The sequence below is a fragment of the Gambusia affinis genome, linkage group LG05 (assembly GCF_019740435.1).
Source record: "Gambusia affinis linkage group LG05, SWU_Gaff_1.0, whole genome shotgun sequence".
Taxonomy (NCBI): domain Eukaryota; kingdom Metazoa; phylum Chordata; class Actinopteri; order Cyprinodontiformes; family Poeciliidae; genus Gambusia; species Gambusia affinis.
The window spans coordinates 18,771,913-18,789,589 of record NC_057872.1 but is presented as its reverse complement, the minus strand read 5'-3'; the positions used below and the strand labels follow the sequence as shown (position 1 = coordinate 18,789,589).

Here is a 17,677-nt window from a genome sequence, read left to right as displayed (position 1 = left end):
TGATGCGTCAACAAATTAAAACAAATCACGTGGAAGTTTGTGGTTGAAACGGGCCATCATGAGTGAGGGGCAAAAACACTGAGCGCCGCTGAGCTTTGTGGACTTCTATTCGTGTATTTACGGTAGGAGGATTCTCCAATCCCGCAGCACTTGTTCCTGCTTGCGGTTACATCTCCCAGACTGAGCACCATTAACGCGGAGAAGCTGGATTTGTTTGTTGTTCATTCATCCTCTGCGTTTTTTCCGCTTCACTTCACTCGGTTTATTTTGCAGCTCATCTTTTTGGTGTTTGGTGGAGTCTACCTCTGCTGGTTTTCGGCTCCACATTTGCTGTTGTTGTTGTGGACCGTCAGAGATCAGGGATCCAGCAGCAGCAGCGGCAACAGCCGACGTTAAGACCTCCGGGCTTTAAGGATCAGGTTTTTATATATAAACGCTTACATAATCAGGTAAACCAGTGGTGTTTTACGCTGCTTGTGCAGGCTGCGCGCTGCTGTTAAGTGAAGTTTATCTTGAAATATTATTCTGCTGTAGTAAGACATTTCTCCGCCCGAGTTCATGCCAGATCTGCAGCGCTTTAGTTTTAAATACCATAGCATGAATCCTTTGTTGGGGGCCAACACGCATTTCCAGCAGCACCCCCAGCAGAGCCAGGCCCCCGGACACCCGGACTCCCCCTCCGTCCTCCTTCCCGAAGCCGCGTTCGGCGCACCGGACCCGGCCTCTCTTCTCCTGGGTGATCAGGCCGCCCCTGGGCCCGATCAGCCGGGACATCCGCAGACCTCCCCTTACCTCCACCACACCCACAGCGGCCCCTACCAGCACCGCGCAGCCCCGCCGCCGCAGCAGCAGCAGCAGCCGCACCCCCCTGCAGCCATGGCCCTTAGGAACGACCTCGGCTCCAACATCAGCGTACTCAAGACCCTCAACCTGCGGTTCCGATGCTTTCTGGCCAAAGTGCACGAACTGGAGCGCAGGAATAAGATACTGGAGAAGCAGCTGCAGCAGGCGCTGGATGCCAACAAGGGCTGTCAGAGTGGATGCTGTGAGAACAAGCTGCACACCCAGGAGGCCGGGGTGCAGACTGGGTTTGTAGGGACCATCCCGCTCAGGCCGGGCTCTCTTCCCTTCCACAACACCAACAACTCAGCAAGGAGGCCCACAAGCCTGTTCCCACCTTCATTTGCAACAACCTACCAACCAGCAGGCTCTGAAAACTCCAGCTCAACCCAAACCAATGGCACCTGTAACCCAGCCATCACCATCAGCCAGGCCTCGCCTTGTGTGGACTCTCCAGTGTCAAATAAAACAACCCAAAGCTGCTCCACCAACCCTCCTCCACGGTTCCTCCCGGGAACCATCTGGTCTTACAACCACACTCGTAAGTTTGGCCCCGGGGCAGAGCGCCTGCCAAGCCCCGGGGTGTCCTGGATGCACCCGGATGGAGTCGGGGTCCAGATTGACACCATCACCCCTGAGATTCGAGCGCTCTACAACGTGCTGGCCAAGGTGAAGCGCGAGAGAGACGAGTACAAACGCAGGTAAACGGGCAAAAACACTTTTATTTAACTGTTATACTACAAACCCTCTCACTGCAGAATTATTTCTCGAGTGTTTTTTTTTTTTTTTTCTCATGGTCTTCATTGGATGAGTGAGCAGGACTGTTTAGCAGCTGCAGATCAGCTTTCTTCAGCAGGAGACAGCTGATCTGCAGAGTCAGCACAAAACCTGCCCATCCTGCACCTCCAGCTTGGTCTACATTCACCTCATGCTTTCACCACAGGGGCAGGTGCTGCTGCCACAAATGCCCAGGAAAAAAAATGCACATGTGAGGAGCTAAATATAAATCTGATTGACTGTTAGGACTGCAGAAAGGCCAGGTGGTGGCACTCATTTCCTAAAATGCAGCCGAAGTTTGTTGTTATCGAGCCAGAGGTACAACAGAGGCCGCTTTTGGTTCTTTTAGCTTATTGCTGGTTAGAATTCTTCATCTCTGTTGCTTTAATGATTGAATCGGCTAAATGTTGTCGTCATCATCATCATCATCATCATCATGTGGGCCAGATTTAGGCCACAGCTGTGAGATGACATCACTCTGCAATGCTCCTCTCAGAACAACAGCTTACTGCTGCAATGCGTTCAGTGTGACTTTCCCTTTAAATTGATAACTCAGGATTTAGTCATATAGGGTTCTGCTGGAAGAAAATAAGTTGTTAATATCTAACCTGCGGTTTACTATTCATAAAGCATCTTGGTTTAGTATAAATTCAGATTAGTGAGAAGTATTTGTTATCAGATGCTGTTCTGTGGACTCACTTTAACAATTCAGACATTTTTTTGAGAAGTTGAACTGCATACCTTTTGCAGAGATGCCGAGTAAGGAGTAAGGAGTTTTAAACTGTGGCGTTTTAGAGTGGTGTTCTACGATATGTTGGTGTCAGAGACTGAAGGTGAAGTAGCCGTGGGCGATATAGCCTTAAAGTTTTATCACAATATTTTGCAACAATAAGAACTTTTTATTACTTCTTTTTAGATAACTGTGTGGTTCGGACAGCAATCAAATCCCCACAAACAGAGATACTGCTGTAATATGCTTGTTTGGAACACCAGTCAGAAAAAGACGTGTGGCTTGCATCACAAAGCTGCTCACAGTAATTGCATTTAACCATATTTTTAAGATTATTGATATCCTCATTGAACAAAAGATGGAAAGTAGTAAAACAGGCAACATCAATCACTACGGACAGTTTTGGCGGGGGATAAGCATCATTACTTAGAATTTGTCATGACAACTACAAATCAAAATTCTCATCATTACTAGAAATGTATCACGATGAATGATAAACAATAAGAAAACGCCTCCCCTCAGGTGAAGCTAACGGCTAATCCTGGAGGAGCCAAGGCCAAATCAGACTTCTAATGTCTTAAAACAACTTTTAATAGAAATATTTCTGCAAGTTCTATTTTTCTGACCCATAAACTGTTGCACTTAATGTTGAACAGAGGCCAATGATTATCTAAACAGGAAATGAACGTAGGAGGCAGTATGTCACCAATTAGCGTTCTGCGTCAAACACCTGCTGATGATTGAGTATGCAAAACATTTCTGGTTGGAGTAACTGATAGTAAAGGAAGCAATAAAATGTAATAAAATAGATTTCACCTAAATAACTATCACAAATTAGCTTTTTAAGCCACTTTAATTATTATTGTGTTCACGTTAGTCGTGTTTATGGTAATTACGGATCTCCAGGTGCAGCCGTGGAGAAGATGGTGTCTGGTGCGGGAATGTCAGGCTCCTGAATTTGCTTATTTAAGTTGCTGACCTTCATTGTCCACTGGTCCACCATTAGGTGTTAAGTAGCCAGTCTGAGACCATAAAATATCTTCTCTCTCCAAGTCAGAAGATTGGTTTTCTGTTGCAGCAGCTTAGGATCCGAGTCAGGACCGTGTCATAAAATATGTCTCATCCAGTTATTATTTGACCCTCTCCCTGTTTTGTTCTGTTTGTTTATGAAAGATCACAGTGCATGGAAACAATCTAAACATGCTAATATCTCTCATCCCTGTATCTCGGCAAACAAATGCTCTAATAATGTCACCTTAATGTAACATCGCTGTTTTAGACATCCAGTGGTGTTTGTGAAGGCTTTAGATTTAATGACACCATTAAAAACCCGGTAGTTTTCAAAAACTGAGTCAGAAAGGTTTTTATAGACTTAGTGGAAAGTAATCAGCCCTGAGAGCCGCTGTAAGCAGATTATTGACCTACTTAAGCTGAGTAATGATGCCAATTCGACATTTTATTATAGTTAAAGCTCTGTAGTTTTGCAGATTTTAGTTGATGGATCAAAAACAAAAATAAAAACAATTAATTTTAGAAATGCTGCTTACATTTGATTGCCTGCCCAGTGAAAATGTTTCTTTTCTCTTTTCTAGCAGCAAACTAGTGATGGTTAGTACTGTTTTTTGGGGGCCAGAGCCAGAGTTCATGTTGGTGGAAACGCCAAGAAATGATGCTAAGCAGGTGCTGGCACCAGTTAATCACTGGATCCAGGTTGGTTTCTGGGGAAAACTCTTGTATATCCCTTCTGCTTGGGAAATGTTACCCTGTCTGGCAATAGACAATAGATGGATTTGCTTTTTTAATACAACTGGAAACACTTCACTGTGCATGTTTCACACAGGAAGGTCAATGGTGATGCATTCATATCCCCTGTAAATTACCTCTCTGTTATAACTCATCCAGTGTAAATGGGATGAGGATTTAAAGTTTGGAAAGAGAGTGTTGGCATAAACCACAGTGATGCCAGAGGCTTTTTTAAAAATAATTTTGGCTGTGTCCCTTTTGCATTTTGGGTTTGGCTTGTGTTTGATTTTTTAGATTCTGAAGAGAAATGTTCATTTTAAATCAATTTAATGGACAATAAAATGGCGTAACTTTAAGAGGCTAAAGGTCTGAGCAGCCTGTAGCTTTAGCCTAAAAGCATAGCTAATCTGGACCTACGCTGAATGAAAATGAGAAGAGAGTCATCTACTTCATGCTTCTAACTTTCTAACAGGACCTCACTGAAGTATCCCTTTAAGCTGATATGCTTCATTCTTCAGCATGAATGAAAAAGACACAGCCTGAACCTCCTTTTTCTGGAGGTAATACACCTTTAAATCCTCGTTTTCAGCAGGGGGACACAGCTAGTTATTGTCTTCTCTGAGTGACCTTCAGCAGGCCTCATGTTCCTGCGCATTCATCACCGCATGCCCTCGCATTGTGTCCGAGCGATCAGCGCTGCATTCTTCAGAGACCATCCTGACCACGTTATAGTGGCTCTTTGTGGTCGAGGCGGAGGGACGGCTGCAGCCGCTCAGGAATGCAACGCTGCGCCGACTCCTGCTTTCTTTGCAAATCGGGACTAAAGAGACTGAATTAACACTCGTCCAGCTGAGACAATAAATGAATCAGTGTGTGCATCTGATGAGATCCTTAAATTTCTCTAATTGTAATGTTATTTGTCATTTCTAAATAGAAGCAAGGTTGCACTGATCAAAGCCTCCGTCATCCACGTCATGTTGTTTTTCACGTAACTCATCTTCTACTTTTACTTCTTCTCAGTTGGTGCCCCTCACCTCCCTCCTCTCTGGTAACCGCACTCTCTATCTCAGCTTACCTTTACTTGAGCAAACCAGAAGCAGACATCCCACTTCCTCTCCTTTGCTCACACTTTCTTCCATTGCGCAGTACCCCCCACCCCCCTCCTCCCCACACACACACACACACACACACACACCCACACACACACACACACACACACACTGTATCTGCAATGCAGCATGCTCTGCAAAGCTGTAGCAGCTAAAAGGAGGGGGCCTCAGCACTCCTCGACTTTGTGCACCTCACCTATCAAGCAAGCGTCCCCCTCTTCAACGCCTGGACCCCCCCTGCTTCATGACTCAGATCCTTTCAGATTTAGTATTCCCTGATGGGTTTGGCGTTTTGCAGCGTTCTGCAAGAGTTTTTAGCAGATTGCAGAGCGTGGATTTTCCCCTCGTGAGTGGATGGTATAAGACCACATTTTCGTCTCGCGACTGTTAAGTGTATTAAAGTTAAGATTTATGAGTCAATCATGTGAGCAGCTGCATGCGAATCATCTGTCAGGAAGTCAGCAAAGTGCTTTGTTTAATTCTCACACGATTCCCCGCAAACCTTTCAGCTGTTTGCTTTTCATGCAGCATGAAAGCAAATAAATGATTTTCAATCGTTAGAGTTGTTCCTTTCCTTTTAGAAAACTTTGTATTTTATCCTGAAATTACATTACTTCAATTTCAAAATAAATTGGCCGAGAGGTCTTAGGATGTTATTTTAAAACCACAAGTCAAAAAGTGATAAATACCAAAGGAGATAAAACTGAAATGATAATTAAAAAAAAATCATACATTTATATTTCTGGCTTTATTTCTTCAGTTTTCTTTCCTCTGTTACCCACAAACCAAGTGATGTCTTTCAGACCCTAGAACACATTTAGGAAAAACCTTCTGACAGGAGAAGTTTTTCCTTCTCAGTAATTTTTGCCTTTCCTTTACACCTGAGGGACAAAGGAGTCGCTTTGAGTCAATTATATAAGTCTAATAAAGCCCTTTCAAAATCAAAAATAGCTCGTCAACTTTTACAAATGTTTTCATATTACAGCTACCAACTTCAATAAAAGATATTTTGACTTTTAAAATGCAGAAAAAAGGTTAATGGTTTCCACTTTTTTCCATCCGTCCATCGTCCGATTCAAACCCAGGACCTTCTTGTTGCAGGCAACAGCTCTGCACTGAAACGTTTGTTTTCGTTTCTTCACAAATGCAAATCTTAAAAGTTTTTGATTTGTATTCAGTTCTCCTGAGTCAAATGTTTGTAGAACCACCTTTTTCTGGAATTTTCTGTCATGCACAGATTCCTCCATCAGTAACTAAATATGGAGTCATAAGCAAATCTTCTGCAAGCTCAGATTTTAACTATTTGATATTTCTCTGCTCGTCTTGCAAAGGAGTGATGTTTATTAAGACTTTATTGTAAGCTTGTTATGACATATGCATTGAAGTTAAAAGTAATTTTAAATCTAATTATCACCACATCATTTATTTAAAAATGTATGTTTGACTTGAAAAACCATCTCTTTCAAAACAGATTCTTCCTACTTTTGATATTTATTTGTGAATAGAGATAAAGATCTTTTTCTTTAGATTTACAACGTTGATTGCTTTAGGTTTTTCAGGGGTTTTCCATCAGTTTTCCGTCCGCTGGTTCAGAGGCCTCCAGGTGTGCAGCTTTAGGAAATGTTCCCTCTGTTGCATTACATCTGCTATGGCATGTGCTGTAATGTTTCTCATTGACAAAATTTTGAATAGATGCTTAGCAACCTTGTGAAATATTTGAGGATTGTTAGTTTACGTCAAAGATGGCTCATTGATATGCACTTTATGTTTGTCTGGATTAAGATGCAGAAGTACACACTGGCTGAAACTCCTACTTACCCTGACACATGTATGTTTTTAGATGGGAGGAAGAATACACAATGAGGATGGACCTGCAGCAGAAGATTGCAGATCTTCAAGAGGTAACACTGTCTGGCAAAAGTTCCTGCATGGACATTTTTATGTTTTTTTACCATGAAAACTTGAACTGAAGGGACTTGGTTGTTCTGGTTACTGGAAATGTAAGGTAAATCCTGGTAAAAGTCGTGCTGGCACCAATCTTCACTTTGAAATGCCAGTTTTCAGTTTTGTGAGCTGTAATATAATTAATCTGAATTGATTTAATGAACCGATTTATTGATTGGAATGATTGTGCACAGCTGCAGGATGAACGTGATGAGCAAGAACCTTCACCCTCTTTCAGCCACTCATACTTTCCTTAGTAGTACTTGATGATGCATGCTGCAGCCATTGATCTCTGCTAATTATTCATTTTTAAATTAGTTAACATCTTTTCCAAAAGACGGCATTTTCACATAGGAAGTCCCACTACTGAATTAGATACTTACCTCTCTGTGTGTTAGATTGCCTTATTTGTACTTCCTGCAGTTGTGCTTCGATCTACGCACATTATGTCTTTGGTTTCCTGTGTGTGCGTGCTTTTTTATACTCACATGCAGCATTGCCAGGAATCTTTACCTTGACCCCGTTTAGATGGCAGCTTTACATAGACGGATTGACCGCAAACAGCAAAAAGCACAACTCCAGGAAGATAAGAGCCTGACCATTGTTGCTGCGTACCTAAACAAGTTCGAGGAAAAAGTTGTTTAGACTTCCCCAAAACTCAATCTGCATCTGGAGTGTCACTGAGGGCTCCGCAGAAGAAAATAAGCTGTTTTTAAGTGTTTTACAGCTGGACATCTCTGCAGGTGTTTTCATAAATCTTGTTTTCTGGTTGCTGTTTTGTGAGCAGGACCTGCAGGAGAGTGAAGGTTGTCAGGATGAGCTGGCTCTCAGGGTGCAGCAGCTGAAGGCGGAGCTGGTTCTCTTCAAAGGCCTCATGAGCAATGTGAGCGCAGTCACAACATGACCGTCACGTTCAGTGTCGCACCAATAAACTCTTTCTCACTTGCAGCTTAAAGTTTTGCTGTTGTGCCTCATAACTACTCAAAAATAAAAGTATAAAGTTGAGGAGTGGAAGGAAAAAATTAATGAAACAGCATTTTCTGGTGAAACTGCACCAGTTTGGCAGTTTTTCAGAAATTTACAACAAAGAACTAATCAATAAATATCAACTGATATGAAACCCTGATACTGTGACACGTTTTTCAGCCACATTATCCAGCCATAATTGGAGTAAGTGAAGTGAAATATAAATGCACGCCACACTTTTCAGATCACATTTCTAGAAATCGTTGGAAACCATGTATGATTTAACTTCCACTTCACAGTTATTCACTTGTTGTTTTATCACTGAAGAGTCCAAAACATACATTGAAGTTTTTAGTTAGGATGTGACAAAATGTGAGGAAAAAAAAAAATCAATGGCGTTTTAATGCATTTTCAAGGTGCTCTGCTAATACTTCAGCAATAATCCAGCGGAAGATGTTTTAGTTGACTCTCCTGCCGTGTCTTTTTTTTTTTTTCCATGATTTTGGAACCTGATTCTGTCCAGAATTTGTCTGAGTTGGACACCAAAATCCAGGAGAAAGCCATGAAAGTGGACATGGACATCTGCAGACGAATCGACATCACTGCTCGACTGTGTGATGTCGCGCAGCAGAGGAACTGTGAAGACGTGATCCAAATGTACCAGGTAGTCGGGCTGCTTGCTTTCACTTAACAAACGTCGACTGAGTTTGATCTCCTGAACTTAATCTTGTTAATGTCACTGCAGGTTCCAAACAACCAATCATCTCTGAGTATCCGCCGCAAGCCGACGCCCCTGTCCTTTAACGGGAGTGAATGTGACGAATCCGTCAGCACCTCTGAAGGCGAAGTGGCCGTGGCTAAAGAAGAGGAGCACTTTGGATCTTCAGCCAATCAGATCAACGAGGAGATGCAGAGGATGCTGACTCAGCTGTTAGTGGTCTGCTTTTAACCACAAAGGCAATTATCTTATAATAGAACAGTCTGGTTTTATTAATCACTAAATGCACGTGTGTTTGTGTTGTCGTCACAGACGTGAATGTGAATTTGAGGATGACTGCGATAGTCTGGCCTGGGAGGAGACTGAGGAGACTCTGCTTCTTTGGGAGGATTTCCCAGGATGCACTCTACCTCCAGATCCGACCCATCCCCCAGGGGAGGTAAGCTGTACCAATGCGAGTTATTTTTAGAAAACGATCCTGCGGTGTCAGCCCGAATATATGATGCACTGATGAAAAATGGGCAGTTTCAAAGCACAATCAAAACAACAACACTCTTTAGTGATGAAGGTAGGGCTGAAAAAAAAACTGAAAAAGTGCAAATAAAAACTTTGATAGGCCTTTAGAAAGTTTTTATATCTGTACCAATGAAGACTGTTTTCAAATATTACAAAAAAGTCTGTTTGGGAAAACTAATGATGCAGAAGTCAGTTTATATCTGACCTAATTAGTCAGACATATCTTCACATTTTGGTATAAATTTCTCCATATTATAATATTCAGATAGTGTTACTTTTCTATGCAGTTTCATTAAATAAACAGTTTTAAGCTCTACTGACACTGAGGAGATACATTTGTTTTTGTTTAGTATCAGTGCTTTTCTGTGGTCTGCTATTGCCAGATTTTCTCTGTGACATCAGGACTTAAAAATGCTTCGTTTGTTGACGTTTTTCATGATTTTTAAGCTCCTGATGTCGTTTGATGACTCTTCTAACACCAGGACAGTTTCAGTACCGAGACGTTGACAAACTTTCTTGTGCGTTTGTTTCCAAAAAAATAAAAAAATGCATGTAGGTGTTTGATTTCATTCAGCAGCTGCTTCATTGTTGAATGGTCTGTTTGAAACTAACAGCTGCGTTATTCAGTGAAATCTGAGCACAAAACAACCATGGACGCTATGGTTGGATTGTTTTCTCTCCTGTGTCGGATTATTCAACAACAGGCTCATTTTATGCTTACTACATTTTACCATCTCTACATATTTATTTTCCTGTTCTCAAACTGTCACTGCTCTGTGTTTCTGTGGGAGGAGGACTGTCTGGAAAAGGTGATTAATGACACAGAGTGTCTGTTCAAGTCCCGCGAGAAGGAATACCAAGAGACAATTGACCAGATTGAGGTCAGACATTTTTTAAACTTAAATAAGATTCCTGCCCATGTGTGTTACCTTTCTTCTTTCATTTCTTTTCTTTTTATTTACTTACATTCTCACCTCATCTGAACAGTGATCTAACACAGGTTTCCATATGTTTATGGATGTGTTGCATGCACATTTGGAACTAAAATCTTAAAACGGAGTCCAATGAAACGTTTTTCAGATTTTTAATTTAACTAATAAAGCTGGGTTTTGAGTCCTGTATTTTCTAATCTTTTACACGTGAACCACTTTGTGAAGTCGGACTAACCGTTCCTGTCAGGGATTTTACGGATTTGAATCTTTGGGATGTTTTTCCAGCTGGAATTGGCCACAGCCAAGAGCGACATGAACCGACACCTGCATGAGTACATGGAGATGTGCTCGATGAAGAGAGGCCTGGATGTTCAGATGGAGACCTGCAGGAGGCTCATCACTCAGAGTGGAGACAGGTACAAACACACACACACACACACACACACACACATCACACACACATCACACTCACATCACACTCACATCACACTCACATCACACTAGCATAACCAGCATTTCGTCTATTTTTCGAACTTTTCAGGTTTCCCATTTATGATATTTATTGTATTAGAACAAAATTTTTCCAGCACAGAAACATAAAATTTTTATTATTACGTAGAAACTGTGGAGTCCTCATTACTTTTACAAATTAATAACAAACTGCACTTAGAAAGTCCAGAGAATATTTATACCAGAACAGGGATTAGAACTTGGAACCCAGAAAAACGACCTTGGCAACTTTTTAGACTCCTGTCCTTCCAACCCAGAAAAGGAATTAGACCAGAGGATACTTACTGATTCTTATCTACCAACCCTGAACAGGAGTATCTAGTTTATTTACTTTGGATCAACATTATTAGATTTTTCTTCCTTGCTCTTTCTTTTGGTTTGTTATTTTGTTTAAATTTCCTTTTAAATCCTGTAAAGCACTTTGTATTGCCTTGTTGCTGAAAATGTGCTATATAAATAAAATTACCTTAACCTTTTACCTTTATTAAAATAACGTTTTAAGCTGCTATAATGTTTGTTAATCCTGACTTTATAAATATATAAACCAATTTATAGTTTGAAACCTTCATGAATATGAAAACCTAGAAAACAGATATTTATAAATATGTGCATATGTTCATATTTATAAGCAGAATATGCATGGTTTTGAAAATTGTGATTAATCACATCACTAGAGCATGATTTTTCAATTGATTGACGGCACAAATTTTTATACACATTTGCATAATGTTAGGCTGTTTGTGTTAGCTGTAATGGTTTTACAGTAAAGCTGGGGTGCAGCTGGACAAAAGATGACAAAACTGAGTCTCTTAATTGTCTGTTTAGAAATATTTTTTTGAAGAAATTCAGTTTTCAAAGATCAGACAGGTGCAGGTTTGGACTCTAAAAGACCTTTAAAATATCTTACGCCTCAATGTCGTGTATCAGATCAACTGCATTTTGCAAGTTGGGAATCATGATTTTCATGCCTCCAGTTAACGAACTGCAGCCGAAAGGATCACTTTGGTATAAAGTAATATTCTAATTATCTGATAAACTGATTATCATTATTATCATTAGAGGTTAATCATAGTCATGAATAAAAACTGAAATAATACCCTGTAACACATCCTATATGTTTCATATTTTGAATAGAATGACTGAAATAAATTAACTTTTTGTTATATTGTATTTTATTTTCCTAAACTAACTTTACAATTTCTACATCTCTTATCAAGCTGAAAATTTTTTTTTTATAATTTCATGAAACCTTGAAGGTCAAGAATTACTCTGTTTTAGTTTCTGTAACTTGTTTCTGTGTTTTCTGCGTGCAGTAATCCTGTCGTACCGTCAGAGGAGAGCGACCAGAGAGACACCGACAGGTCTTCATGCTCCCCGCCCTCTTCGTCCAGCAGTGGGAGATCTTGACACTTCGTCACTCGTCCGTTGAAAGATGCTGCGTTCATGTGACCTCTGCTACAAACTGCGACAGTACCACACCGTATACACGTGAAACTACGGCGACGCCGTGTTTACATTTGAGGAAATTCATTGAAGATATTCTATAATTAATTGGTGATGTGTTGCCCGTACAGATCAGTCTGAGGGAAACCTGAAATTTAGACTGATTGATTTCAGACTTGAAGAAAGTTAAGATCCCGAACTGATTGTTAGAAAAACAAGCTGCTGTTAATTATTGTGATGCAGGGAGGTAACAAAAACTATAAACTAACTTATTTAATCTTCAAATCATCATACTCTTCATCAGTGATGATATATGAGCAATATTTAAAACTCTTATCCTCAGTAAAGTTTCTATAAAGTCTGTAATGTTCACACCTGGTGTATTTACAGTCTTTTTGCCCATAAATATCCAGCTGGGGATAAGGGAAAGATAGCGAGTTGTTTTTCACCATCAGGTAGTTTCTAATCAATGTTTGTGTTTGAAGTCTAATTAGATCCCGTGATGCACAACTTATTTGCCTTCCAGACATCCTGATGAATTAAATCTCACAAGGTAATTTTATCAAATCAAAGAAATAGATAAACATATAAAAGTATCAAAACAGAGTTTGAGTTTGTGCTGAACATCATACAAAACTACATAAAGTACATATTCAGTACTTATCTTGTCCATCTGGACAGTTTAGTGTGCAGTCACTCTGAAAAAAGACATATATATTTTTGGACATATTTGTCCACTCATTATTTATAGGCTGTGAATCATGTCATCTTCCGACCCACCGCTCAGGCTAAAAATGCCCTGAGCAGTGGAGCTGCTGCAAAGCAGCTGCAAAGAATTAACTCGCAACATCGCTCTTAGTTGCATGTTAATAATTTTGGAGTCAGGCTTTAGGGGAGCAAATCACACTCTGCTTTCAGAGAACTTTAAGCAAGCGTCATTACTGAATGGTTACAGCAGCAGAGCAGCGACATGATCACTGAACACATCCCACATTGTTTTAAAAGAATCAAGGATGCAATAAACACTGGATGATGAAATTATCGAGAGGATTGCCTTTAAGATCCAGTTTATGGACTACAGTGTGTCAACGTAAGCAAAACAAAGGATTGTCTTGTTTCATGAAAACACTGTGTCTACAGGACCTGGCAGGAATCTACTTTGAAACCATCCATTAGCTTCACTGTTTGGTAGGAAACAATCTTTCCTTCTTCAAACTGAGATAATTGAAACTTATTAATTATAAATCAGATATTTATTGCTCAAAACTCTGTCCCAAACAATTTAAGCAGTCCCTTTACTTTCAGAGTTGTTCTAATGTGGCAGAAATCTGCTTTGTACCTGGCTGTGACAATCTTTATTTCTCCAAACTTGAGTAATGTAGACTTATTTATTGCATATAAGAGATTAAGAAGAAAAAAACATGAATGCAATAAATGTTACATACTAAAGTCCTCTTAAGGATGCAAACTTAAAAGGTTTGGTGAGCTGGAGAGTAAATAAACATGAAACAACTCCTCCTTGGACTTGGTTCTGCTCTGATTAGCTGTTAGCTTGTCTCACCTGCAGGCTACTGACTACTTACAGTGTCTCCTCGGAGCCCCACTCTAAATAATCTACCTCCATTTTTAAACTTGGAGTTGTTTTAAGGCAACAAAAATCGAATTTGATCCTTAAGAAGGCAATGACTCTCTGCTAGCTTTTCACGAAGGTGGACAAATATCCACCATCTTCTGTATTATTTACAGAATTTGATGATCAAGAAAGCTGCATGTAAGATACTGACGGCTAATTGCATCGCCACAGAATTTCACTTTAAATAATTCAAACTATCAGCTTAAGGTTGAAGTTGTTCTGATCTTTTGCTAACTACTCGTTAGCTGAACTCAATGGTGAAAGCTAATCGCTGTTTAATTTAACTCAAGTAGTTCAATTAACCACTGCAGGTAACATATTAAACACTCAAAAGCTCTCTTCAAAACCTGACTTAAAGTCAAACAGTTTGCTTGACTCGCCAGGGAAAACTAATCCCTGTTTCTCCAAACTTAGGTTGTTTAGAAAACAGCAGCTAATCTTCTGACAGCAAGTAATATCTATTCTGAACCCCATCTAAATAATCCATGGCAGTGCTTTAAATTAATCTCTGGAAGAAAAAGTCCAACATAATAAGCAGCTTCAGCAGCAAAACAAGTGGAAATCAACAGCAAGCATCCCGAGACAAGCCTTTATCCAACTTTTATGGGGTAAACAGAAGTACTAAACACAAATATTGTGCCACTTTAATCCCTGAGAGACAGAAAACGAAAAACTTTCAGTTTAGCCATGAAGTCTGCATACGTTACAGCAATATTACTCCTAACGCTTGCCTGGAGTGGGAGTTCAAAACTGTAGGCTAAAGATCACAGAGCTGTTTGATAATGAGTCTCATTGCGGCTTACTGTAGCTTAGAGTGAGCAGGTTGTTTAAGCAAAGCTGCATGGTGGAGCAGAACGTCTGTATAGACAGCAGAGGAACCAAAATGGTCAAAACTTCATGTAAGTTACTCACCGAGTGCCAAAATAAAAGTCAAGATTATGACTCATGAGGAAATAGCTAAGAAAAAATAACTGGTTATAGCTGTGGAAGCTATGTCACAAAGGTGCTTGATGTACTTTACTAAACCTATTTTTTAGCCTAGAAGCGTTTGCACATAGAAAGGAAGCAAAACTATATGAATCATATGAAGCAATCAGCGCTACTACTTGTAAAACAGACGACACTGGAAATAGACTTGTTTCCACTTGCTTTACATATTTCAGGTGAACTTATAACACATACCTCATGTTTATTTATACATTTGAACATCAAATGATACAGGAAAGCATCGCTGGCTATCATCACTGTCGGGGGGAGTAAACCCCACATCACTGCTGTACAGTACTATCATAAACTCCTTCTAGTTTTTTTTAGTCGCATTAACCAGGTGAAATGTCGTGATTCTCACTTCGGCACTTTGTTTCGATTACGAAAGACGGCAACTTGCAGCGTTTGCATGTGAGGCTGTTTGGGTCAGCTGCTTCGAGTGTTTTTTCTGCCATTTGAATCCAGAAGAAAGATGTGAAATTATGTGCTGTGAGAGGCCCAGAAAGCCATTTCCTTTTACCTTCAGACACCGAGTGAGTCTCTACTGTATGCATGTGCCGTGTGTCTGTTTTTGAGTCTTTTCAGTGGGTGTTTTTAAAACGACTTTTACTGGCGCAGATGCACAGTGTTGTAGAAAATGAAACAGAATTACTAAAGGGTGACATTTTAGATTAGACTGTCTTTTGTCTGTGGTCACCCATGAAATTCAGAATCAAATGAGAGCTATTTTCCATTACTAAACTTCCTTTATGAGTCTTTGTGTTGGCCAGGTAAAGTCAATTTAAAAACAACTCAAGTTCAGGAAAATTAACCTGTGAAAAACCAATGCTTTTGCAAAATGACTGTACAATGGCTTTGAAATGATAATAATGAAAAAATAGCTTTGAATAAATAGATGAGCTCAAAGAAGCGCGTCCACAGTCACACGCCTGAAATGAAAATTGACTTGAAATTTGAATGGAAATATGTTTCGATTAAATATTTGGCAGATAAAAACATAAAAGTGTTTTTACAAAAAATAAAAAAATAAACTCTTGCCTCAAGAGTTGAATACCAATTTGTGTCACATAGCATTTGGAAACTAATCCTGTGGACTTCTTGGTTAAATTTAAGTGTGTGACTTTGCGTCAAAATGAAATATGTTTTTGGCTTAGAAGCTTTACTGCAGAGCTAAAGTATGTAATGTATGTAAAGAGAGACTGAATGAATAAAAGATACAACTGACGATCAACATTTTGTCTTTCCTCTTGCAAAACATTTCATTCTGATGTTTGTACTGAAACTTCTGCAGTCCAGATAATAATTATTCATAACCTTGGCAAGTTTAGGTTGAAAGTTTTCTTATACTTTCAACAACATGTCTTTTTTTTCCCCTCATGGGTGGAAACATTAAGTGTTTTACAGTCGCCTTGAGAACCTGTGATAGGATTTCCAGCAGCTCATCAAAGATAAATAATCAAAATACCAGTGGAAACACAAAAAAAGTTGGTCAGAAATGTTAAAAAATATTTGAATTTTCTACTGATTATTTGACTTTTTTATTCTTTGAAATGTTAATTTTTTTTCTCAAAAATGATGCATCTTTTAGATTATCTTCTGAAATATGTGTCTCATTTATTCTGAGAAAATGAATGAGTGAGTTTTAAATCAGTCTGTGCGAGGTGTGTGAACAGTTATTGACCTACCTGTGTGTGGTCGAATTTTCTTAGATTTGAACTGAGTAGTCAGGATAGTGAGTCTGTCACAAAATATCTGGAAGGTTTGCTGAGAGGATCTATGACTTTTCCTGACATTTCTGTTTTTTACGTACACATAAAAGAAGAGATCGGTTCAGTTTCATTCAGAAATTTACTTACACCTTCATTACCAGCATGGAGGACATGTTTTTGTTTTTCTCTCTTTTAAATGTCTGGTTTGAATCATTTTTCTTTCTGGGTACGAAGTTTTGAGTTTCCAGTATCAAAGTTGTGCACACATGCTCAGATATGCACAGGTTCCCCCATTATTTGGTTTAATGTCTCTTGGTCAGATGCACCTCATCCATCTGCTTCTAGTTGCCACAGTTTTAGCTCCATATTTAAACTGGTAGAGTTCATTTAAACTGGTTTTGGGAAGAGCCGGATTATTCCCCAAACGGTTTAGATGTGTGTTTGGAAATCCATCTGGCAGAAAACATCCCCACAGTACAATACTACCACCAACGTGCTTTAAAGTATGAAATGTTCTTGTGGAGAAATAGACGCTGTTTTATGTCAGCTATACTGCCCCGCAGCATGATATGACCTCCACCATGCTTTGCAGTTTGTACAGTGATATTTTTGCCTCACCTCAATCTTTAGAGGGCGTGTTGCTAGTTTATTTCGAGCCTGAAGACGGGTGTGGAGCTGGGACTCAGTTTCCTGGTAAGCTCACTATCATGGCTTTAATGTGGGCACAGACGCAGGTTTTCCAGCAGCCTCCGGTTCATGTTAGGTTTGAGTCACTGTGGGTTTTGGGCTGTTTTTGAACAGTTTGATCATTTTCCTGACATCTGATGTCACCAGTTTCAGATTAAATTGTAACATTTCAGATGAGTTTATGTACTTCTGACTGGAACTTTATACAAAGAGTCTGAAAATGATAAGCATATTGTTAGACCTGTAACAACATCAGGGTGCGAGCAGACCAGCTTTATTCAAGGTGGCAGATTTATTTATTTTTTTTTACATGACTGAAGAAATTTTTATCTTCACCAAGAGGAAAATCTCTGACCGTACTTTCAGTAAGTGAGATGAATGATTAGAAAAACGATGTATTGTTGTCACTATAATGACTAATGTGTTCAGTGTC

The 17,677-nt window shown here is 39.7% G+C and overlaps 1 protein-coding gene across 4 annotated transcripts; it reads left to right on the top strand.

Annotated features, from left to right (window-relative positions):
• Nucleotides 1-120: 120 nt before the first annotated feature.
• iffo1b (intermediate filament family orphan 1b) lies at nt 121-16,079 on the top strand. Of its 4 annotated transcripts, none has more exons than XM_044116906.1 (9): nt 123-1,541; nt 7,040-7,100; nt 7,931-8,026; nt 8,633-8,773; nt 8,855-9,039; nt 9,140-9,266; nt 10,138-10,224; nt 10,561-10,691; nt 12,099-16,079. In XM_044116906.1, exons 1-9 carry the CDS (start codon nt 559-561, stop codon nt 12,190-12,192), a joined length of 1,905 nt encoding a protein of 634 aa, XP_043972841.1. In that variant the 5' UTR covers nt 123-558; the 3' UTR covers nt 12,193-16,079. The 4 variants fall into 4 exon arrangements, with proteins under 4 accessions (XP_043972842.1, XP_043972841.1, XP_043972838.1 ...); XM_044116903.1 differs by having other exon boundaries at nt 10,135-10,224; XM_044116905.1 differs by having other exon boundaries at nt 10,132-10,224.
• Nucleotides 16,080-17,677: the final 1,598 nt, after the last annotated feature.

What these genes read in the sequence shown, in the direction of transcription:
- iffo1b (XM_044116905.1), top strand. Translation starts at nt 559, where the DNA reads ATGCCAGATCTGCAGCGCTTTAGTTTTAAATACCATAGCATGAATCCT. An exon ending in TCAAAGGCCTCATGAGCAAT is followed by an intron (nt 8,027 to 8,632) that starts GTGAGCGCAGTC and finishes GATTCTGTCCAG; the next exon opens with AATTTGTCTGAGTTGGACAC. An exon ending in ATCACTCAGAGTGGAGACAG is followed by an intron (nt 10,692 to 12,098) that starts GTACAAACACAC and finishes TTCTGCGTGCAG; the next exon opens with TAATCCTGTCGTACCGTCAG.